At 36.0% G+C, this 24,550-nt stretch overlaps 1 protein-coding gene across 11 annotated transcripts in view; it reads right to left on the reverse strand.

The window, feature by feature from the left end:
- Window positions 1-24,550, reverse strand: part of LRCH3 (leucine rich repeats and calponin homology domain containing 3) — a 152,819-nt gene that overhangs the window by 86,078 nt on the left and 42,191 nt on the right. For all 11 annotated transcript variants that reach the window (XR_006299384.1, XM_043594423.1, XM_043594420.1 and 8 more), the window contains exons 2-6: window positions 12,758-12,902; window positions 10,666-10,792; window positions 7,953-8,058; window positions 2,803-2,939; window positions 1,517-1,626 (exon numbers count right to left, since the gene is read on the reverse strand). Coding sequence is in view for 10 of the 11 variants with exons in the window: in XM_043594423.1 (XP_043450358.1) it covers window positions 1,517-1,626; window positions 2,803-2,939; window positions 7,953-8,058; window positions 10,666-10,792; window positions 12,758-12,902 (625 nt within the window). In the remaining variant the exon portion in view is untranslated. The remainder of the gene's footprint in view (window positions 1-1,516; window positions 1,627-2,802; window positions 2,940-7,952; window positions 8,059-10,665; window positions 10,793-12,757; window positions 12,903-24,550) is intronic.

A 24,550-nucleotide genomic window follows, 5' to 3' on the forward strand; every position in this document is an offset into this window, starting at 1 on the left:
AGCAGAGGTAGGTTAGGAGGGAAATAACATCTGTGTGACCAAACGGACTATTAATTCCTTCAACAAATATTTGCTGAGTGTCTACTGTCTGTGCCAAACACTCAGGTGAACTAGGGATACAATGGTAAAGAAGAAAGACACCATCTGTGGCAAAGGGCAGGGATCAAGTCCCTTTGGAGTAATACTTAATTTACTTGAGAAATCAGGTTCTGAATTTTCAGATAGCTTGAGATTACTCCTTTACACCATCAACACTTAAATATTTAATTCCAATAATTTCTGATGAAAAAAAATTTAAACTGTAATGCCTATATCCCTTTATTGGAAATGACATGTCTAATATATTTTAGCATTTTCTTTATGAGCATCAATTATTGTATTGTGCTATAACATAGTAATTACAAAATATCACTGAAATATGGAGGGTTCTTTGCATATATGCCTACTGGTGTCAAGTTGCTATGTTTTTAGTGTGTCTTGCTTTTGAGTATCTTATTAAAATTATGCAATGTATCATATTGATTAAAAAAAGAATATAACAGACATAACTTTTAAAACAGGATGGAACATTAATACCTTTAAAGCCCCTTGATGCCTCTTTCATACCAAATCTTCCTTCCTCTTAGAGCTAACCATTAACTTGAATCTTTTGTTTAACATGTGTCGCTTTTTAAGTTTAATTTTTTCCTTCAAATTACTTTTTGTACTTTTAATATGCCTGCTTTTACAAACTCTACCCAAACAGAAATTTGTTAATCTGTTTTAGACAAGGATATGAGAAGCAAGCTCATCAGGACTGTGCTTTTATGTAAAACACGACAGGTTCTAAGAGAAAGCTGGAGGGGATCTCTTTTGAATAAGGCCTTGATGGAGACATCCATTTTGCCTGTTTAAAAGCTTTTTGAATTTAATTCCTGCTACTTAAGATTGTTCCAGATGGCTGAGAATGCCAAGGAGATAACCTTCTAAATCAGGTGTTATGTAGCCAAAGGATTCAGACTAAAAGATACTGAAAGTATTATTAATGGTCATCAAATCCAAACTCTTCATTCCCTATTGAAAAAAATGAAGCCCCAAAAGTCTGAATGACTTGCTTTAAGTCATAGAGCTAGTTAACAGCAGAGCCAAGGTCAGCATTCCAGTCACTCAGATCACTGGTTTTCAACTGGGAACCCCTGCAGGGGATATTTGGCAATGTCTGGAGATATTTTTGTCACTTTGGGAGGGTGCTACAGAAGCCAGGAATACTGATAAACATCTTCTGAATTATAGGACAGCTTCTCACAACAAAGAATTATCTTGCCCAAAATATCAACAATACTGAGATGGAGAAACCCTGACTTAGAACGACACTTTGTCAGATCTGTGTAATCAACTGTTTACTTAATACAAGTATTCTGAGAAAAAGTGTCAAAATAGATTATTTCCTTTTAGCTAAGCATTCAGGCAGACTTATGGTCCGGTTTGATTCCCTGTGAGATGGAACATGTTAAATAAGGAAATAGAACATACTCACCAGGAGCCAAAACCCAAGGGTCTCCTATCATAATCTGGCAGATCTGGAGCAATCTTACAAGCCTGTATGTTCAGGTACTTAAATATGTGGACTTTGCCTTTTATACATATCTAAAAAAAATAACATAAATGCAGCCAAATTATTACTCATCTGAAATATATGTATCCCTTTCTAAAAATCATAATCATCTTTTTATTTAAAGTATATTAGAAATAGAAGGTATTTCTAGCAACCATATATAGTGATATTAAAAATCTAACACTACATTATAACATATTATTTGTTATTTTATGTGTTTATGTGATATATACATACACACACACACACACACACACACACACATTTTTAGTTTCTAGTCATGAATAAGTTTCAGTAACATATAAAATAAATAACTTATGATTATAAATACTGCTAGAATACCAAGTAAACTTATCACACTGATTAGTTAGGCACAGTCAGGAATTTAAAGCATTGCTCTCCATGGATTATACTGGCAACTTTTGCTTTTAGAAATCCAGCAATCATATACAATTATGCTTTGAATCCTACTTTCTATAAGAGAGAAAAGCAGGAAATGATTAAATATTAAAGTTGTATTTCTGTTGACAAGTAAAAATATAAATTCTTCAGGATTATGAGATCCTTCTACAGTTATGAAGTTTACTCATAAAGCTTTAGAGTTTCCATTCAGAGGTTTGAACAAGACCACGAATCAACTGTAGAGTACAAACTCTATAGTGAAAAATACACACTGGTAAAGTTGTTCAGATTATAGGATGTCTGGAATCTATGTATGAAACTACTTTATAATTACTTTATTATTAGTTTCATTATCAGCCACTGATAAACAAATGACCAAATTGATTAAATGAGGAACTTAAAGATTTGAGAAAATAAAAAGGTACAAAAATGATGTTTAAAAGAAATGTACTGATAGTCCTTAGTTCTGAAAGCCAAATATTTTTATTTGTGTCTAGCATTTACATTGGCTACATTCAAGTCTTACTAGAAAGAAATTAACTCAAATTTTATTAGAAAAACTTTAAGGAAAAACACTTCAACTTAAAAAAAAAAAAGTCAATTCAATGAAAGGAAAAAAACATTCTGGAAACATTACCTGTCCTCCATCCCATTTATTCAAGACTTCTAAAGAATGCCTATGTGTGTAAATTTACTTTAAAAGAACTTCCTTTCCAACAAAAAAGATAAATGCATAGAACTTCAAGTTTTAAGTTCACCCTTTGTCAAAAAAGTTCACAACATCCTTCAAATCCACTATAGTTTACCTGTGCAGGAGGAGACTGTAGTGGATTGTTATCTAGGGTGATCATCTGTAGGTGCCTGAGGTTCCGATAACAAACGGGGATTGTTGTAATTTTATTGCAGGAGAAGTCGAACCGTATCAAAGGCAACTCTGCCAGCTCTGCCGGGTGATAAGATGGGAATGAACAATTAATAATATTTCAAAACTAGGCAAGGTTTTAAAAAAATTTTTTAACATTTATTCATTTTTGAGAGACAGAGAGAGATAGAGTGAGAGTGGGGGAGGGGCAGAGAGAGAGGGAGACACAGAATCCGAAGCAGATTCCAGACTATGAGCTGTCAGCACAGAGCCTGATGTGGGGCTTGAACCCACGAACTGTGAGATCATGACCCGAGTTGAAGTCAGATGCGTAACCGACTGAGCCACCCAGGCACCCCAAAACTAGAAAAGTTTTATGGGAGCTTCTAATTAAATACAGTGAATTTAATGTATTTATCTCCATTCTTTCTTAACAATGAACTGATACTATAAAATGAAATCTAGTTACTTACAGATGGGAATACTAATAAAAAGCAAGCTATGTGACCACTCACAGAACTAAAGAACCAGAGGCTGATACCACAGAAACACAGGCATAACCAAGGAATTAGATGATAATCTGTACAAAAAACAAGTGCCTAAGTCCCCAACCTCAACTCACGTAGCTAGGGCACTACTCCTTTCCAATCACCACAGAAGTCAACAACTTATTCTCTAGGGAAACTGAATCAAAAGGCTTTGAACTCAGGAAGTTTAGGCACAATGGAAAGTCAGGATGATGAGGTGTTCGTTGAAAATGAAGGCTTTAAGAGAAAGTCTTACACAATGATGAGACCTCAGCGCTTTCCTACCCAACCCCAACCCATCCCAGCCCTAGTATCTGAATAATCTCCCTCCCTTATCCATGGGGGATATGTTCCAAGATCCCCAGTGGATGCTGAAACCAGTTAGTTTCAAACCCTATATATATACCCTATATATACCATGATTTTCCCTATATATACCATGATACACACCTGTATATGTATACATGATAAAGATTAATTTATAAATTAGGCACAAGAAATGAACAAGAATAACTAATAATAGAATACTTATAACAATGTAGTGTAATAAAAATTATGTAATTATGGTCTCTCTCTCTCTCTCTCTCTCTGCTAGAAAAAGAGGAAGGAATCAGCCATAGGTACATAAAAAAACTAAGCAAATAAAAAAAAAGAAATTATTAACTCCAGAAAAACAACAACAATAAAAAAAAATAAATGAAATCAGGGTGCCTGGGTGGCTCAGTCAGTTAAGCGTCCAACTTCGGCTCAGGTCATGATCTCACCGTTCGTGAGTTCTAGCCCCGTGTTGGGCTCTGTGCTGACAGCTCAGACCCTGGAGCCTGCTTCGGATTCTGTATCTCCCTCTCTCTCTGCCCCTCCCCCACTTGTGCTCTGTCTCTCTGTCTCTCTCAAAAATAAACAAACATTAAAAAATTTTTTTTAAAAATGAAATTAGTACATCAACTGAATTGGCAGGGACCAATATTAATATAGTTATAATAATGTAAATAATAATGCTTTGATCAGAAGTTGTGATAAAACTATACTGGGAAGACAGTAGGAGGGAGGTGAGTTTTTGGATGATGGTGATAGTGTGTAAGGAAGTGAAATCCTCATCTACCACAATGGGAAGCTCACATTAAATGTCAAAATGGATAAATCGAGCAAAGCTCTTAAAGGCACATCATTTAGAAATATGTCAAAAAATGCCAGTGGAAAGAGTCAAAGGCAGAGAAGGCAGATGCTTGTAAACATTAAAGCTGGGGAGGGGGATAGCTGAGGCAGAGGAATGCTATTATTGATTTTAAACTTTTTTTTTTTTTTGGTATTCATTTAAATTTTTTTTTAATGTTTTTATTTATTTTTGAAGGAGAGAGAGAGAGAGAGAGAGAGAGCGCGCATGAGCAGGGGAGGAACAGAGAGAGAGGGAGACAGAGAATCCGAAGCAGGCTCCAGGCTCTGAGCTGTCAGCACAGAGCCCAATTGTTTTTTAGTATTTGGGTTAGCACCTGGTGTTATATGGAAGTGTTGAATCACTATATTTGTACACCTGAAACTAATCTTACACTGTATGTTAACTAAGTGGAATTTATTATTATTTTTTTTAATGTTTGTTTATTTTTAAGAGAGAGAGACAGAGACAGGGCATGAGCAGAAGAGGAGCAGAGAGAGGGGGAAACACAGAATCCAAAGCAGGAGCCAGGCTCCAAGCTGAGCTGTCAGCACAAAGCCCAATGCAGGGCTTGAACTCATGAACCGTGAGATCATTACCTGAGCCAAGTTGGACGCTTAACTGACTGAGCCATCCAGGTGCCCCTAAACTTCTTGAATATTATTTGACTTTCTGAATGATATATTATTTTATAACAATTAAAATTTAAAATCAAAATGGCAATACAACTAAAGACACTAATATCTACCAAACTGTAAAATGTCAGAGACCACCACTTACAATGAACTTCCACACTAACTTGTATAGCTACTGAAATAAAGCTTTCCTGCCATCTCAGTTTAGCTGAATATGCTGAAATTATAAGATAAGCTAATAGGGGCGCCTGGGTGGCGCAGTTGGTTAAGCGTCCGACTTCAGCCAGGTCACGATCTCGCGGTCTGGGAGTTCGAGCCCCGCGTCAGGCTCTGGGCTGATGGCTCAGAGCCTGGAGCCTGTTTCCAATTCTGTGTCTCCCTCTCTCTCTGCCCCTCCCCCGTTCATGCTCTGTCTCTCTCTGTCCCAAAAATAAATAAACATTGAAAAAAAAAATTAAAAAAAAAATAAGATAAGCTAATAGAAAACCATTTAAAATTATTTGTGTGACTCACCATTTTCTTGGGAATACACCTTCCCAATCAGATAGAGAAATAAATTAGATGATAAAACTATTAGACCGCAATTGTCATCTAAAACCCCAAATTTTCATTTTCACTAAAATCCCAATGTTTTCATTAAATGATCTTATATGAAGTCAGTATTATTGCGTTAGTAAGCTTCTAAAGATCAACATAGTAGATGAGTCCCACTACATACTACCTACTACTACTCTACTGAGTAGAAGGGTAATCTTGGATTGAAATTTGGGGTTGTAAGGTCTGTGCCATGATTTTGTTCAGCTCTGCTGGGGGCCTTCATTCACATCCCTGAGAGGGTAGAAAGCAGGCCCAAGAGGAAATGAGGAAGGCTCTGAAAATACAAGGTGAAAAGTTTACCAGGCTAAAGCGACTGAGAGGAAAGTTAAGCAGGATTTTGGCTAGTGCGATTACAGTAGGGTGTATAAAAGTAGACTGAAAAATCACTTTATGAGACATTTTCACATCCATAATGTCAAAGCTACACTAGTATGTTAGAGCTAAAAATCATATTGGGTCATATTGGTGTTAACATTTGGATTCTAGAATGAAGCAAAAGCATCATTAGTCAATTCAATATTTACTATACACTGTAAGTCATGTTTTATAGCAGAACCTAGAGCACCAATGTCACGAAAATACCTTCTAAAGGATAGAGTTAAGGGAAAGTGGATGGGAGTACAGATGACACAAGAGTTGCCATGAGCTGATAACTACTGTAGTTGGATGAATCACTGCTCTCATTTATATATGAAATTGTCCATAATAAAATTAAAGAAATATATACTCTGATCTAATAAAATAATAGTTCTCCCCATTTTCATTTCCTTTTTTAAAGCTTTTTCTTTCATGAATTCGTATTTTGAAGGCTTGATAAATTATACCTAATTTGTATAATCATTTTTATCACTCAAATACATATACCAGAGCTTACAGTGAGCCTAAGATAACCAGCCTCCCAGTGCAGTCTTTCACTCCATTCATTATTCACTCTACATATCACCTCCAAATGTTCATTAGTCCCTACCTGAATGTTTCCAGGGAAGGATAAAGTAATTAAGTTCAAGTCAAGTCCATTTTAAGTCAGTGCAAAATGTAGGAATGTTTTTCATTATGCTAAAATATCTCATTATCAGAAACATGATATATTTCTCTCAAGTAGTTATGCTTACTGAAACTTCCAGGGAACCTACCCTGAGTTGCTACTTAATTCTGACTAGATCTAAAAATACAATCACTGGTTTATAGTTATTAGAATTTTTTACTGCAGAATCTTTTATTTTTTTAATTTTTATTTTATTTTTTAATGTTTGTTTATTTTTGAGAGACAGAGCATGCACAAGCAGGGGAGGGACAGAGAGACAGAGAATCCCAAGCAGGTTCTGCACTGTCAGTGCAGAGCCTAACTCAAGGCTCAAACCCACAAACCACAAGATGGTGACCTGAACCAAAACCAAGAATCAGCTGCTTAACCGACTGAGCCACCTGCGTACCCCTGAAGAATCTAACTTTTAAAAGTTAGACTGGGTGGCTTAGTCAGTTAAGCAACTGACTCTTGATTTCGGCTCAGGTCATGATCTCATGTTTGTGAGTTCGAGCACCACATCAGGCTCTGTGCTGCTAGTGTGGAGTCTGCGGTGGATTCTCTCTCTCCTTCGCTCTCTGCCCCTCCCCTGCACATGCTTATTCTCTCCCTCTTTAAAAATAAATAAACTTAAAATCCACAATGAAACATGTAATAACTAAATCATTATATCTTGAACACTGGCTAGATGTTATCTATCTATCTATCTATCCCAAATGTTTATTTATTTAGCTTTGAGAGATAAAAATGTGCATGAGTGGGGGAGGGGCAGAGAGTGAGGGAGGCAAAGAATTCCCAAGCAGGTTCCATGCCGTCAGCACAGAGCCCGACAGGGGGCTCAAACTCATGAACTGTGAGATGATAACCTGAGCTGAAATCAAGAGTCAGATGCTTAACTGAGCCACCCAGGTGCCCCTGCTGTAACTCTTACATATTTTTGTCTTGTACTTATCAGCTCTGAGAGATCTTTAATATAAAAAGACAAATAACAATAAAACAATTATTTCGGGACACCTGGCTGGCTCAGTCAGTAGAGCATGCAACTCTTGATCTCGGAGTTGTAAGTTTGAGCCCTATGTTGGATGTAGAGATTACTTAAAAACAAAATCTTTAAAAATAAATAAGTAAAAATAAAACAATTATTTCACCACTTCTTACCTTCAGGCAAACGTAATAAGTGATTTCTTCTGACGTTAAGATCTCTTAGGGCCTCCAAATTACCAACTTGGGAAGGTATTGTTTGAATTTCATTGCAGCTCACATCCTATTTCAAAAAGATATAAAGTAAAGAATTTTTCTAATATTACAAATTTGTCTGCTTTAAACCATCTGTAAAGTGAGGTTAGATAAAGATAATACCTATGGTCTGTCTTAACTGTAAAAAAAATTATGATTCTATGTCCAAGAATAAATCCATAGTTTGTACTAGCATTTAATTTTAAAAACTTATAGGCTTCTGATTTTATAGGTATTATATGAATCTACATTAATTTTATGAGAACAAAAATTAAATCACTTAAGATGTGGACAGGAAGCTTAGTATCAGATCAAATGAAAATTCTAGTGAAAAAGTAAATTAGAAAAAAGTATAAAAACATCTATTTAGGACAATATTTTATTAAAAACAATTTTTTTTTACCTTTATTTATTTTTGAGAGACAGAGAGAGACAGAGCGCAAGCTGGGGAGGGGCAGAGAGAGAGGGAGACACAGAATCTGAAGCAGCCTCCAGGATCTGAGCCATCAGCACAGAGCCCGATGTGGGGCTCAAACTCACGAACCATGAGATCATGACCTGAGCTGAAGTCAGACGCTCAACCGACTGAGCCACCCAGACGCCCCAATATTTTATTTTATATGTATTTTAATGAGACTGGAAGAAAAAAGCAAAACAATGATAAAAATTATAATGATAAAATTAATTGAAAGGAAATCCTACTTTCAAAATACCAGTTCACCTGCTCAAGAATATAAAAATGCACTGAAGATGACTCAAATCATTCTTTATGAAACTGAAAGTGAGGGGAAAATAGTAAAGGACACATAACTCATAGGCTATGGAAAAAATAGATACTGCCCTATTGGCATTTGATCAAGTTGGTACCAAGAAATGTATTATGTAAGCCTTCTGGTATCTTGGTCAACAGTTTGATAACACAGATTCTGAAAAGAGGCTGACTACAGATTCCAAGACTGACAAATTCAGAATTCCATAACTCTGAGACAAGCCACGAAAATGTACAAATCCATGGGGAACAGTAGGAAGTTGTCTAGGTTAATAAAAGCTCCAAGATGCCATATTAACACTTAAAACTCCTCTAGTATATGAGTAAAAAGAAAATATTAATAGACTTAACTATTAGAAAAGACCACTTGCCAAAAACTTCAAACATTATTTTAAAATTTTCCCATAATATTCTTAGAGAAAATAATATTATTTTTACTTTTCCTACCAATTAATGACTGAAGTAGAATCAGTAGCTGTATTTTTTATTCCAATGCTCTGAGCAGCAAAGTTAAAAGGAAAGAGGTTGAAAGGATAGGGAAAATTGAGCCGAGACAGAAGACAACAGTAATTTATAATATTTCTCTTGGAAAATGTGTATCTTGAAAGATAGAGGTTTACTCTCACTTAAAAATGAAGGGAAACAGGGACGCTTGGCTGGTTCAGTCAGAGGAGCATGACACTCTTGATCTCAGGGTCATGAGTTCAAGCCCCACATTGGGTGTAGAGATTACTAAAAAAATAAAATAAAATAAACTTAAATAAAAGGGGGAAATAAAAGAAAGAAGCAATAGATGTTGTAAGAACAGGTTCCACTGAGTGGGAATCAAGAGCTTATTAAAAAAAAATTATTTTAATAAAATAAAAAAAATAACCAGGTTCTGAATAAACAAACATACATTTTTGACTTTATTTCCTAGATCTAACTGCCTCTAAATAAATAGTCTAGTCTCTAGACTCCAGATTTAACATATTTGTGAATTTTTACATGTGATTGTTTATATTCATAATCCACCTGAAAAAAAGAGAGAGCTACTGTGTGGTCCAGTTAAATTATACATGTGTTTTTTGTTCATGATGTCTATCTTTGTTAATAAACCTACATGGAATGATCCTCCCAAATCTCAATGGACATAACTGTATTGGACCATTTCAGAAATATGAAACGTGGGCTCTGGAGTTAAGGTAGACTGGTTTAAAATTCTACCTCAGTTATGGAACCTTGGGCAAATTACTTAACCTATCTAAGTGCTAGTTTCTTCAGCTGTAATAAGATGATAAGTATTACACATAATTCATAATGTTACTATGGTGATTAAATGGGAAAAGTCTCATTCCCATGCCCAGGACATAAGTACTAAAGAGTAACAAGGAGTGGTTCATCAAAGTTAAGCTTCTTAGAAAACAGAAGGCAGTAAAGAATAGCTTACTTTAGAGAGGGAGCTAGGTGCTAGAGATAGCATGTAAGGCAAAAAAAAATAAGCCTGATCTTTGCAGTGCCCAGTCCCCGAGAGGGGCTCACCCCAAATCAGAACACTGATGCTATTGAGATTTAATGTAAAAATCTAAATGCATTGTTAACTTATATCTCAAAAGCTTATTAGCATAGAAATCACTTAATATTGGTTAGAGTTTAATTCTGATGACTTTGTCCCATTCCCCGTGGGCCTATTAGACTTGTACTTTCAGTTCTTGCTTAACTCTGTGCTGAAGCATTTCAGTACTGATCAACCAGCAAAACTTCACTATTGATACCTGGAAAAACTCAAAAAGACACCTTAATATTGAATCTTTCCTTACACAAAACAGAATATGGTATGACTGTGGATACACATACATGTGGAGCAATAAAAAAGTAAAAACTTACAAGTTCTGTTAAATGTCTGAGATGTCCAATTTCTTCTGGAAGTGACACCAATTTGTTATTACTAGCAATTAAGACTTTCAATGGTAAATTACACAAATGTACTGGCAATGTTGACAGCTGGTTCCGACTAAATGGGTAAGTAGAAGAAGAAAATAATTAGAACCCACCATTCAAGAAAAAAATTTTCATCTTTCCCATCCTATACTCAGTAAAGTGACAAACATTAAGTCATGGAAGGAGCAAACAGGGTATTAGATTTGGGTTCTAGCCTCCATTTCCTCACTTATCAGCTTTGTGGTTTTAGGCATGATATTTAACTTATCTGCTTTTTATAGATTCCTCATCTGTAAATTGAGGATTTTAATCCTTATCTACCTATCCTACAGGGCCCTGTACCATAAAACTCCTTTCTATAATGATGTGCTACATAAACACATATTATTACTTTATTCAAGTTAATTTTATGTAAGATAAAGTAATTTAAAAAAAAAGGTAGGGGCACCTGGGTGGCTCAGTCAGTTAAGTGTCTGACCCTTGATTTTGGATCAGATCATGATCTTATGGTTAGTGAGATCAAGCTCCACATCAGGCTCTGCACTGAGTATGGAGCCTGCTTGGGATTCACTCTCCCCACTCCCCCACCTCTCAAAATAAATAAACAAACATTAAAAAAAAAATAAGGTAGTGGCACCTGGGTGGCTCAGTCGGTTAAGCGTCCGACTTCAGCTCAGGTCATGATCTCGCAGTTCTTGAGTTCGAGCCCCATCAGCTGTGCTGACAGCTCAGAGCCTGGAGCCTGCTTCAGATTCTGTGTCTCCCTCTCTCTCTGCCCCTCCCCTGCTCATGCTCTGTCTCTGTCTCTCTCAAATATCAAATAAATATTAAATAAACATTAAAAAAAAGGATAGATGACTATCATCCTCTCCCCTTCCTTCTAAAAAAGGGTTATAAACATAAAAGTAGTTGTAATCAATCTACTTCTCTCATCATTACATACATTATAATCAAATGTACATAAATGATTCAAATATAGTTCTATAGTGACAGGTTACGATTTCAAATATATCATGCAGCTGAAGTATAGAAATCTTTTATTTATATAAAAATATGCAAATCAGAGCTAAAAGTACACATCTATCATTAGGATAAAAGTAAGTTAAAATATTACTTTTATAGATTTAACTTTTTACTCTCTAGGGTCAATTGGCCCCATTTTCAAAATCTTTTGGTGATTTTACTAGCATAGATCATCAGCCTTTAAAGCTTTTTAAATAACTCTATTTCTAGACATTTATCTTAAGGAAAGAGAAAAATAAACATTTACATATCAGAGCCTCTGTTAATACTACTTTTAGCATGGCAAAAAACTGAAATAAACTAAATATCCAAGAGGGAAAACGAGTTTTAGAAGTATATAAACTATACAATAAAATGTTTACATATAAAAATATTTCCTGAGTATTTCATGACGAGGGGAAAAACTCACTTAAAAATTTGACTAAAAGCCTGGAGAAAAAGGAAAATATCACTTATAATTAAAAAACTCAGATACAACATTTTGATGAATATCTTTTATACCTCTCTACATTTTCTTATTTTCTCCAATGAACATTTATAACTTTTATAATGAAAAAAAAAGGCTTCTAAGATATAAAAAAATGGAAATGAGTCAAATAAATGCATTTACACATTCAGAACTCAGTACACAAAAATAAATAATCACAAGAATGAAAGTACTTTCAGATCTACTATCCTCATTTGATAAAGCTTATTTGAAAATCTAACTGGAGAACCACAGTCATAAGACTGTTGCAATCCTATCAGACTAATGACATTTATAGTTACAAAGCTAAAGACAAAGGGAGAAACAAGGAGGACATAGGAAATATTGTTAATTCAGCCTAAGAACATGTATTGATACTGCAGATATGAACAGATAATGTAAATTTTAGTGAAAGCCAAGAGAGAACTGAAAAGACCACATGAAACCAAAAATCAAAAAAGAAGAAGAAAAAAGGAGAAGGAGGAGGAGGAGGAGGAGGAGGAGGAGAAAAAGAAGAAGAAACAACAACAACAAAAACAACATCCTTACCTAATATTTAAGAATGTTAGAGCTTGTAGGTTTAGAATTGCTTCTGGTATATACCGAATACAATTTTGGTATAAGTTGAGATTCTCAAGAGAAACGAAATGACATGCTTCTATGGGAATTTCTGAGAGGCGATTTCGTGACAGATCTGAAAGAAAAATAATGTATATTATTTTACATGGAACTTATTTTATTGAAATGTTAATAAATGGAACTTATTTTATTGAAATGTTAAGTAAATAAGCAGGTTTCATAATTGTTTGAATTCCCAAGAGTTCCCATTGTAGAGACTCGTCCAGAGTAAACATTCATATACTTATTAATCTATTGAAAAAAACATTTTAACATATGCCTCTACATCTTTTTGCCGGGAAATACGGATTCTTTTTGAATCTCCACATATACTGAAAAAAATAAAACCATTATTTTTTGCAAGTAACACAAATCCTAAGGCACATCTGCCTACAGTTACACCAAAGATCATACTAAGTATCAAATATCCTAGGAAACAATGGATCCCTAAAATCCACCTTCTCAAAAGCACAGAAACATTCTGAGGTTTTTGGAAAAGCAAAGCAAAACTGAACAAAAAACACTGCCCTTTTCTTTACAAAGATTATCAGGGTCATGTCAAAAGGATTCAGGAAACATTTTTTGCTCCAACTGGCCAAAGATGAGACAATTTGAGCTTCAATAAGGATAATACTTGCAAAGGACTCAAATCTATCACATATATTGAATAATACTAGTTTATAATGATATCTCTCTCCCACCTCCCACACCAAAAGATAATAGAGAACCAATTCATTATCTTGTAAACTGATTAAGGGAAAAAAGTCAAACATTTATCTCACCTTCCCTATATGAACTGTACCACTGAGTAAACCAAACAGATGAAGAGAGGCATCTTTGTGTAAGCATTCTAGCTATAAATGAAAAGTAATGATAGAATCTAGAATTGGGTATTGGGGCACCTGGGCGGATCAGTTGGTTAAGTGTCCAACTCTTAATTTCGGCTAGGGTCATGACCTCATAGTTTGTGGGATCAAGTCCCCATGTCCGGCTCTTTGTTGACAGTGTGGAGCCTGCTTGGGATTCTCTCTGGCCCTCCCTCTCCTTCTCTTTCAAAAACAAAACCAAAACAAAACAAAACAAAAGTTTAGAATTGTGTATTAACGGCTATCTTTACAAGGGGCGCCTGGGTTGCTCAGTCAGTTGAAGTATCTGACTTCAGCTCAGGTCAAGATCTTGCATTTAGAGCGTTCAAGCCCCCCCTCGAGCTCTGTGCTGACAGCTCAGAGCCTGAAGCCTGTTTCAGATTCTGTGTGTGTCTCTCTCACTCTCTGCCCCTCCCTCCACTCACACTCTGTCTCTAAAATAAACATTAAAAAAAAATTAAAAACAATGACAATCAGAAGTTGTATGCCTCCCTGTAGAAGAGAACATCATTTGTGGTCTTGCCAGAAGGACAGAACCTGCGTCTAATCAAGCGTTTGCAAACTTTCAGGAAGTGCTGAAGACAAAGGAATGTGCTGAAATACAGTCACTCTATCATTATCCATTTAGATTTCGTTAAATATACTGTGAGATTCATTTGCTTACTACTGTTTTTCTCTTCTTCTCTTCTTCTGCCCAATCTTAAAGTCTCTGTTTGCAATTATTTGGTGAGAATCCTTTACTGAAAGCTTTTCCTAAATGGAGGACCTGAGTTCCTGCATATCCACAAGTATCTTGCTTTCACCATAAACATGTGAATAATACTTGGCTAGGTATAGGCACAGTTCCTTTCTCAGAAATCTGTAGATGTTATTTTACTATCTTCTAAGTTTCCAGTGTCCCCTTGCATAGTCTGGCACATATCTTGATGATTTTTCATCGTAAACAGCTTGGTTTTTTTTGTGCCCCCATCATCTTCAACACTCTGGTCTGGAACTCAACCTTTCTTCAAATCAGAGAAATGCTCTCCTATTATACATTTAGTTGTTGCATCTCCTCCATTTGCTCTTTCTCTTTCTCTCTCTCTCTTTTTTATTTACTTACCTACCTACTTACTTACTTATTTATTTTTCTGTTTTGGTATACTCTTCTACTTAATGTTCCAGACCAGGAATTTAAGTCTCAACAATAATCATCCTTTCCACAAATTAATACATAAAAAAGCTCCCCCCTTTTCTTCATTTTCTTTTATGCTATGATTAGAAGCAAGTCACTTTGTTTCTCCTGAAAATCTAGGATAATTTATCTTGTTTTGCCTATTAAATCTGTCATCTATCACTTCCAATTTCTATTTCTGTTCTATTTCACTGAAGTCACTTGTTCTTGATGCAATCCTTGTTCATCCTACCTCTGGCTGCTTAAGTTCCTTCAAGTGAATTACTTTCCTTTGCTAATTCATGGCTTGCCTCATCCTTGGAGCTCAGATCAAGCTGCCAGAGTACCCTGAATGGCAGTTAACACGAAGACTGAGGAAGCAATCTCTACAATGCACCAGAAGCTTCCACTCAGAGGCACAACTCTTACTGAAAACTCAAAAATTGTGATAGTTGCTCCATAGGCTTTTGCCTCTTGTTTTCATTTCGGTCACAGTATGTTCCCCAAACTTACATATTCCCTCCAGGCCACACCAGCCTGCAAGCCTCAGAGCTGCTTACTCTGAAGTTGGGAAACAGATCACCATCTTGCCAAAATGCCTCCCCATATTGTATTCATTAGGAGAAAGTCAAAGACTCGGTTAATTTAAGACTAAAAATTTCCTACAGAATCACATCGTAAACAACCTCTTTCTTACTAAATGCAACAAGAATTATTTTTTATCAATTCCTGTTTAAATTTTATTAGTATAATTCTAAAAGTTGAAGAAAAGAGACGCACCTGGCTGACTCAGTGGGAAGAGCATGTGGCTCTTGATCTTGGGGTCATGAGTTCAAGCCCCATGTTGGGTGTAGAAATTAGTTAAATAAATAAACTTTTAAAAGAAGTCGAAGAAATGAAACAAATTAATCTCATTTAAATTTTATTTAAATTTAACCTTATTTAAATTTAACCCTCTAAAATGACAATTCCAGGCAACAAAGCAGGGACTACTGAAAGTCAGTTTGCCTAATATGTGTATTACAGAGTTAAATTATTTAAAATCCAGGAAAATGAAACAAACCACTTCTTTTTTTTTTTTTTTGTCCCCAAACTAGGGAGGGGAAAAAAATAACAGCAAGATATACACTAGGCTTAGATGCATCTCAATAATTTTTTAATATTTAGCAAATTTAAAGCTACCCAGCCGCCTGCTCAGCCCACCGACTGAGCCACCTAGGAGCCCTTGAATTAAGGATTCTTATAAGGTCTTCCACTTAAACTGTATTTTTATTTCAATTTGGGAAGATAAGTAGCTTCTTCCTTATGTTAACTGAGTAAATTCACGAAAGAGTCATTTAGGTCATTGATCATATTATGGAAAATATTGCAAAGTACTAATGGTTTATAAAAAATATTTTTTGTCATACTCTCTCAAGAAAGAAATAATTTTATAGTCAAAGAAATGTGTTTTAAAATGACTTCAGGGGCGCCTGGGTGGCGCAGTCGGTTAAGCGTCCAACTTCAGCCAGGTCACGATCTCGCGGTCCGTGAGTTCGAGCCCCGCGTCAGGCTCTGGGCTGATGGCTCGGAGCCTGGAGCCTGTTTCCGGTTCTGTGTCTCCCTCTCTCTCTGCCCCTCCCCCGTTCATGCTCTGTCTCTCTCTGTCCCAAAAATAAATAAACATTGAAAAAAAAATTAAAAAAAAAAAAAATGACTTCAAAAAACAACCTTCAGGGGGCACCTGGGTGGCTCAGGTCAAGTGTCTGACTTCGGCTCAGGTTATGATCTCATAGTTCGTGAGTTCGAACCCCATGTCAGGCTCTGTGCTGACAGCTCGGAGCCTAAAGCCTGCTTTGGATTCTGTGTCTCCCTCTCTGCCTCTCTCCTGCTCATGCTCTGTCTCTCTCTCTCTCACACACAAAAACAAATAAACATCAATAATAAAAAATAAAAAACGTTCAGTTTAAAAAAACTATGGATATGTATTATTCTTAGAACTCTTTCTGGTTATAAAAGCAATGATGTTAAGCTTCATACATGCAGAAGACAGCATAAAACATACATATTTTCCAATAAATAAGATACTGCCGGTACCCTAGAAGCCCCAGTGGAGCTCTTCCCAATCATAACCCTTTCCCTCTCCAAAAGAGAAACCAATCTACTGATTTTAGTGATAATCATTTCCTTGACAATTTTAACCCTTCATCATTTTTAGTATTAGTTTCCTATTGTTGCTGTAACAAATTCAGGGGCTTAAAACAACACAAGTTCATTATTGTATGTTTCTGGAAGTCAGAAGTCTGAAATAAGTCTCAACGGTGGACTAAAACCAAGATGTATTGGCAGGGTTGCATTCCTTCTGGAGCTTTTAGGGGAGAATCTATTTCCTTCTCTCTTCCAGCTTCTAGAGACGATCCACATTCCTTGGCTGATAGTTCCATTCCTCCATCTTCAAGCCAGCGATGTCAGGTAGAGGCCTGATGCTGCCCTCTCTGGGTCTCCTTCCGCTTTTAAGGATCCCATAACATGTTAAGGATCCTGCGCATCTCTCCTTGCTCCCCCAATAATCCAGGATAATCTTATTTTAATGACTGCTGATTAGCGCCTTAATTCCCCTTTGCCATGTAACCTAACATATTCATAGGTTAGGATGTAAACATTTTTAGGGGGCCATAATTCTGCCTACCATATCTATGAACTTTTTAAAAGGAGAAGCATACTGTATGTGTATTTTTTTGTGTGTGACCTTCATTCAACATTTGAGATTTGATGAGGGTAAAAGCAGGAAAATGATCACCTTTAGCCAAGAAGGCTGACCTACAGCCTGCACAGTTTTGATAAGAATCAAATACTGCTCGTTGCTATATTCTTAAAGGATCTCATGACTGTCTGTACATCTCACAGATAGTTAATATTGAGCTGAATGATAAGCACCAGAGAAATCTTGCAAAAGTACTTTTATAAGTAGAAATTCAAAGAAGATATTTATTATCTAATACTCCCTGCATACTCCCTGACTCTTGAACACTAAGCATATAACCACCAGGTTCATATAGCAAAAGTGTAGCTCTTTCTGCCCATGGGCCCTGTCCCCACACTATAATAAAAGCACCTTTTTGCACTGAGAATGTCTCAAGAATTCTTTCTTGACCATTTGCCCATGGCCCCACATCAGGATTCACTCTTGTAAATTGTACCCTTCATTTCACTATCCTTCATAGCTTTCTACTATATGAACATGCCACAATTTATTTATTTATGCTACTACTGATGAACATTTCAATTACATACTGATCTAGATAAATATCTAGGAGTGAAGTGCTGTGTAATAAGATATATGGATCTTCAACTTCACAAGAGAATGACAAACTGTTTTCCAAAGTGGTTGTACCAATTTACACATTTACCAGCAGTGTGAAAGAGTTCTTGTGGCTTCACATCCTTGCCAATCCTTGTTGTTATGAGATGTTTTAATGTTTATTATGTTTTAAGGATTTTCACACAGTGGCATTTCATTGTGATTTAAATTTTCATTTCCTTGATTATTAATGAGGTACAACAGCTTTTCATATGTTTTTGGTCATCTAGATATCTTTTCTTGTAAAGTCTTTGGTTTGTTGGAGATCTTTATAAATTCTGAGTATGAATCTGGTATCAATTTATGTGTTGCAAATAACTTACCCCACTCTGTGGTTTGAAGTTTCATGGTCTTTATGGTATCTTTGATGATGGTCTTTAACAGAGTATAATTTTTTATTAATCTTTTCCTTTATGGTTGGTGGTTTTTACAGTTTTAAAAGAAAACCTGCCCTACTCCAAGTTTAAAAAGGTATTTTCTTCTAAAAGTTTTAGAGTTTGACCATCACATTTAATCTACTAGGAATTTATTTTCTAGTATGATGTGAGGTTGGAGGCCAATTTTAATTCTTGCTACAGGGATGCCCATTTATCCCAGTGACGGTTACTGAAAAGACCATCTTCCATCTCATTATTTGCCAGTAACACCTTTGTCATAGATCATGTGTCTGAGGGTTTGTCTGCAGGCTCTCTAATCCACTGCACAACTTGTCCATCTTTATGTCACTATTATTCAATCTTAATTATTATAGCTTTACAATAATTCTTGACATCTAGCGGAGTGACCTATTCCTAAACTGCTAAGGTATTCCTACCACTTTGCAGTTCTTCAAGTATGTCTTGGCTTTCTAGGTCTTTTGCATCTCCTTATAAATTTTAGAATGGGCTTGTTTAATTTCATGAAAGCACTTGTTGAAATTTTTACTGAGATTGCACCAAATCCAACATCAATTTGGGAAGAAATAACATCCATGAACATCTTCAATCCACGAACATCTCCACTAATTAATTAAAGCCTTCTTTAATTTGTCATTGAAGTTTTGTGATTTTTCTCAGAAAGGTTTTATACATCGTTTACTTGCTTGATTCCCAGGTTCTTATTATTTTATAAATGATATATATTTTTAAAACTTTGTTTTCTAACCATTAGTTACTAATAAAATGATTTTTATATATTGATTATGTATCTGGCATTCTTGGTAAACATTTCTTTTAGTTGATGTAATTTCCTTGTAGATTCTTTTGGATAGTTCTAGATCTGTAATTACATGGTTCTATGAATACCAAAAGCTTGCTTTTGCCTTTCTGATATTTATTTATTTACTAACTTCCTTACTGAATTCCCTTACAATGCTGACTAGGACCTCCAGTATAATGTTGAATAAAAGTGGTAATAGAAGGTATTTTGTCTTGCTCCTAATTTCAAAGATTTTCAGTAGATATCCCTTATCAAATTAAGGAAATTCCTTTCTATTCCTAGCTTACTAAGAGTTTTTATACGTAACAAATGTTGAATTTTCATCAATCTCTTTTCCTTCATCTATTGAGATGATCATAGGATTTTTACCTTTTCTTCTATTAATATGGAATTAATTTTACTCCTTTATTTCACTGTTCTTTTATTCCATTAGGGTAGACCTGATTTCTGTCCTTCTCATTAAAATTTTATTCCATTAATGTGAAATTAGATTGGCTTTTGAACATTAATTCTTGCATTGCAGAGATAAACTCAATTTAGTCTTTTTTATTTTGTCCTTTTTATTAATTTAATAATATTTATTAATTTATAATAAAGGTGTTTTATCCTCTTTATTAATTGGACTCAGTTCATTAATATTTGGTTTAAGATTTTTGCATATATAATCATAAATACTCATAATAATACTCTGGAGCATTTATTTTCTCATATTAAGTTTTTAATTTAATGTTCATTTTCGAGAGAGAGGGAAAGTGTGCATGCATGGGGGAGGGGCAGAGAGAGGGGAGATGGAGGAGGCAAAGCAAACTGCAGCCAGCGTGACGTGGGGCTCGAATCCATGCACTACAAGATCATGACCTGAGCCAAAGTCAGATGCTTAACCAGCTGAGCCACCAAGGCGCCCTCTCATACTAACTTTGTCAAGGTTTGATATCCAGGTTATCTGGTCTCATAAAATTTAGTTTGGGAATATTCCCTCCTTTTTATTGACTAAAAGTGTTTACATAGGTTTCAAATTCTTTTTCCTTTTTTTTTTTTTTTTAAGTAATCTCTTAAAAAAATCTCAAACTCATGACCTCAAGATACAAGAGTCGGCACACTCTACCAACTAAGCAGGTCGGGCACCCCTCAAATTATTTCCTTTTAAGAAGCTTGTTAGAATTTATTCATAGAACTATATGGCCCTACAGTTTTCCTTAAAAGAAAGGCCCTACAGTTTTCCTTAAAAGTCTTAAAAGAGGGGCGGCCTGGGTGGCTCAGTCGGTTAAGCATCCGACTTCGGCTCAGGTCACAATCTCGTGGTCCGTGAGTTTGAGCCCCCCATCAGGCTCTGGGCTGATGGCTCAGAGCCTGGAGCCTGCTTCAGATTCTGTGTCTCCCTCTCTCTCTGCCCCTCCCCCGTTCATGCTCTATCTCTCTCTGTCTCAAAAATAAATAAACGTTAAAAAAAAAAAAAAAGTCCTAAGACTTTTCACAACTGACTGAATGTCTTTATACTTCCAGGACTATTTAGGTTTTATAAATCTTCTTGAATCAGTTTTAAGTTATTAGAACCTAGGAGTTTCCTATTTTCATCAGAATTTTCTATTTCACTAGCAAAAAGTTATTTATAATATCCTTTTTTCTTTTTTTTAATGTTTATAGCATCTGCAGGAATGTCTTCTATTTTCCTTTCTGACTTTGGATTTTGTACCTTCTTTCTTGATCAATCTCACCAATGATTTGAAAACATCATTAGTGTTTTCAAAGTATCAACTTTGGCTTTGTTAACCCTATTCATTGTATAATTTCTGTATTGATAAAATATTTCTATCTTTATCACTTTGTTATTTGGAGTAGGGGTTGTGCTATTCTTTTCTTAATTTATTGAGATGGATGCTTAGCCTATTAATTTTTAGATAGTTCTTTTCAAAAATATACATTTAAACCTATATATAAAATTCCCTTCAAGTGCTGCTTTAGCTGAATCTCATGAGAATATATATTTTATTAGGATATTAGATTAGAAAATATTTTCTATAATTTCCATTATGATTTCTTCTTTGTCTCATTCTGTTAGAAATGTATTCCTTAATTTCTAAACCTGTAAGGATACTCTAATGATCTTTTTGTTGATTTCTAACAACTTCATTACGGTAAGTTATTATGTTATTTCAATCCTTTGCTATTTCTTTGCATTTTCTCTATGGATCAGCATATGGTCCATTTTTATAAATATTCTATGTGAGTCTGAAAATAATGTGTATTCTACATTGGACATAATGTTCTACTTATATCTATTAGGTCCTATTTGTTTGGTTGCATTGTTCAAGGCTCATCTTTACTTTTTTTGGTCAGTGCTCGTATCAACCGCTGAGAGGGGCATATTAGAGTCTTCAGTTACTACTGGTATCTTGTCTATTTCTCTGTAATTCTTTAAACTTTTCTTGATATATTTAGGGGTTTTGTTATTAGGTTCCTACAAAGTTTTAAATTATCAAATCTTTCTGGTAAATCAAATTTTTATAACTGTTAAGTTACCTCTTTTATTCCTAGTACCGTTCTTTGCTTTGAAATCTTTCATTTGGTTGGTTTGGTGGACTGCCTTTAACGTGACTCCCATTGTTTATGCCCTTGTATAATACTCCATCCACTTGAGTGTGGGTGGGGCTTCATAAGTAACCAATACACAGTTGACCCTTGCACAGTGTGGGGGTTAGGAACACCAAGCCCCACCCCCCCCGAGTTGAAAACCAGGTATAACTTTTGACTCCCTCAAAATTTAACTGCTAACAGCCTACTGTTGACCAGAAGCCTTACCTGTAGTATAGTCAATTAACACAAATGTTTATGTTGTATTATATATTGTATTCTTGCAATAAAGTAAGTTAGAGAAAAGAAAATGTTAGGAAAATCATAAGGAAAATACACTTACAGTATCATACTATTAAAAAAAAATCTGTAGGGGGCACGTAGATGGCTCAGTCAGTTAAGCATCTGTTGATTTCGGCTCGGGTCATGATCTCATGGTTTGTGAATTAAAGCCTCACATGACAGGTACTAACAGCGCAGAGCCTGATTGAAATTCTCTCTCTCTCTCTCTCTCTCTCTCTCTCTCTCTCTAACAGCACAGAGCCTGATTGAAATTCTCTCTCTCTCTCTCTCTCTCTCTCTCTCTCTGTTTTTCTCTCTGCCCCTCCTCCACTAGTGCTCACTCTCACTCTTTCAAAGATAAGTAAATACATTAAAAAAAAAATCTGTGTAAGTGGATCTATGCAATTCAAACCCATATTGTTAAAAATCAACTGTACTGGGGCACCTGGGTGGCTCAGTTGGTTAAGCATCTGACTTCACCTTAGGTCATGATTTCATGGTTTGTGAGTTCAAGCCACCTGTCAAGCTTTGCGCTGACAGCTCAGCCTGGAGCCTACTTCAGGTTCTGTGTTTCCCTCTCTCTCTGCCCCTCCCCTACTCATGCTCTGTCTCTCTCTCAGAAAATATATAAACATAAAAAAAAATCTTTCTGGGGTGCCTGGGTGGCTCAGTTGGTTAAGCATCTGACTTCAGCTCAGGTCATGATATCATAGTTCACGAGTTGAGCCCCACGTAGGGTTCTGTGCTGATAGCTCAGAGCCTGGAGCCTGCTTCAGATTCTGTCTCCCTCTCTGCCGTCTCCTGCTCACACTCTGTCTCTCTCTCTCTCTCTCTCTCTCTCTCTCTCAAAAATAAACATTAAAAAATTTTAAACATGCTTTAAAAAATAATCTTAAAAAAAATCAACTATACTTCATTGGTTAGACTTGCCTTTAATTCACAGAATAGTGCAAAGGTGATGATGTCTTTCCTGTGGGTATATCTGTCTCTCTCTGTTGCCAGCTTTGAAGAGGCAAGCTAGCATGAATTCTACCAATGAAAGGAAACAAATTCTGCCAATAGTCTGAAGGAGCCTGGAAGCAGGTCCTTCCCCAGTCAAGCCTCCAGATGAGAACTCAGCCCTAATCAACACCTTGATTGAAGCCCTGCTGCAGATCTAGCTATGCTGTGCCTGGACTCCTGATCCAAAGTAACCATTAAGTTCCTGAAGCTGCTAAGTTTGTGATGACTTGTTATATAGCATGGAAAACTAATAGTTAATATATCCATAGAATATCTTTTTCTTTAAAAAAAATTACTTATTTTGAGAGAGAGAGTGAGCAGGGTAGGGGCAGAGAGAGAGGGAGAGAGAGAATACCAAGCAGGCTCCAGACCCAGAGTGGAGCCTGACATGGGGCTTGATCCCACGACCCTGACATCATGACCTGAGCTGAAATCAAGAGCCGGGCATTTAACTGACTGAGCTACCCAGGCACCCCAACAGAGTATCTTTTTCCTATTCTTTAATTTCAACCCTTATGGATCATTATGTTTTGAATATGTTTCTTGGGGCATTTGGGGTGGCTCAGTTGGTTAAGCTGGTCTGGCTCTTGCTTTTGGCTCAGGTCATGATCTCACGGTTCATGAGATCAAATCCCACATCATCAGTACAGAGCCTGCTTGGGATTCTTTCTCTGTCTCTCTCTTTCTGCCCCTCCCCCACTCATTCTCTTCTCTCTCTCAAAATAAATAAACTTAAAATTTTTTTTTAATTTTTTTTCAACGTTTTTTATTTATTTTTGGGACAGAGAGAGACCGAGCATGAACGGGGGAGGGGCAGAGAGAGAGGGAGACACAGAATCAGAAACAGGCTCCAGGCTCTGAGCCATCAGCCCAGAGCCTGACGCGGGGCTCGAACTCACGGACCGCGAGATCGTGACCTGGCTGAAGTTGGACACTTAACCGACTGTGCCACCCAGGCGCCCCAAAACTTAAAAATTTTTGAATATGTTTCTTATAAACAGCACATAGATTTTGCTTTCTTTTTATTGCCTGACAATCTTTACCTTTTAACTGAAAGACACTATATTTAACATAATTACCCAATGTATCTGGATTTTTAAAAGGGTCATGTTATTTCTGAGATGTAGTCCTTGATTAATCATTGAAGATGAAACTAGCAAAATACGAATACAAAATTTAACCACATTTGACTTAGTGACTAATGTAGGAAAATCTCATTTATAGGCAGTGTCCTGAGTCTGTATATAAACCAAATGCTTCAAAATTACCTCATGTTTTTCTGTAGAGGGAAAAAAGATTTCTTAGCTTTGAGA

This window comes from Prionailurus bengalensis, chromosome C2, assembly GCF_016509475.1.
Source record: "Prionailurus bengalensis isolate Pbe53 chromosome C2, Fcat_Pben_1.1_paternal_pri, whole genome shotgun sequence".
NCBI classification, from domain to species: Eukaryota; Metazoa; Chordata; class Mammalia; order Carnivora; family Felidae; genus Prionailurus; species Prionailurus bengalensis.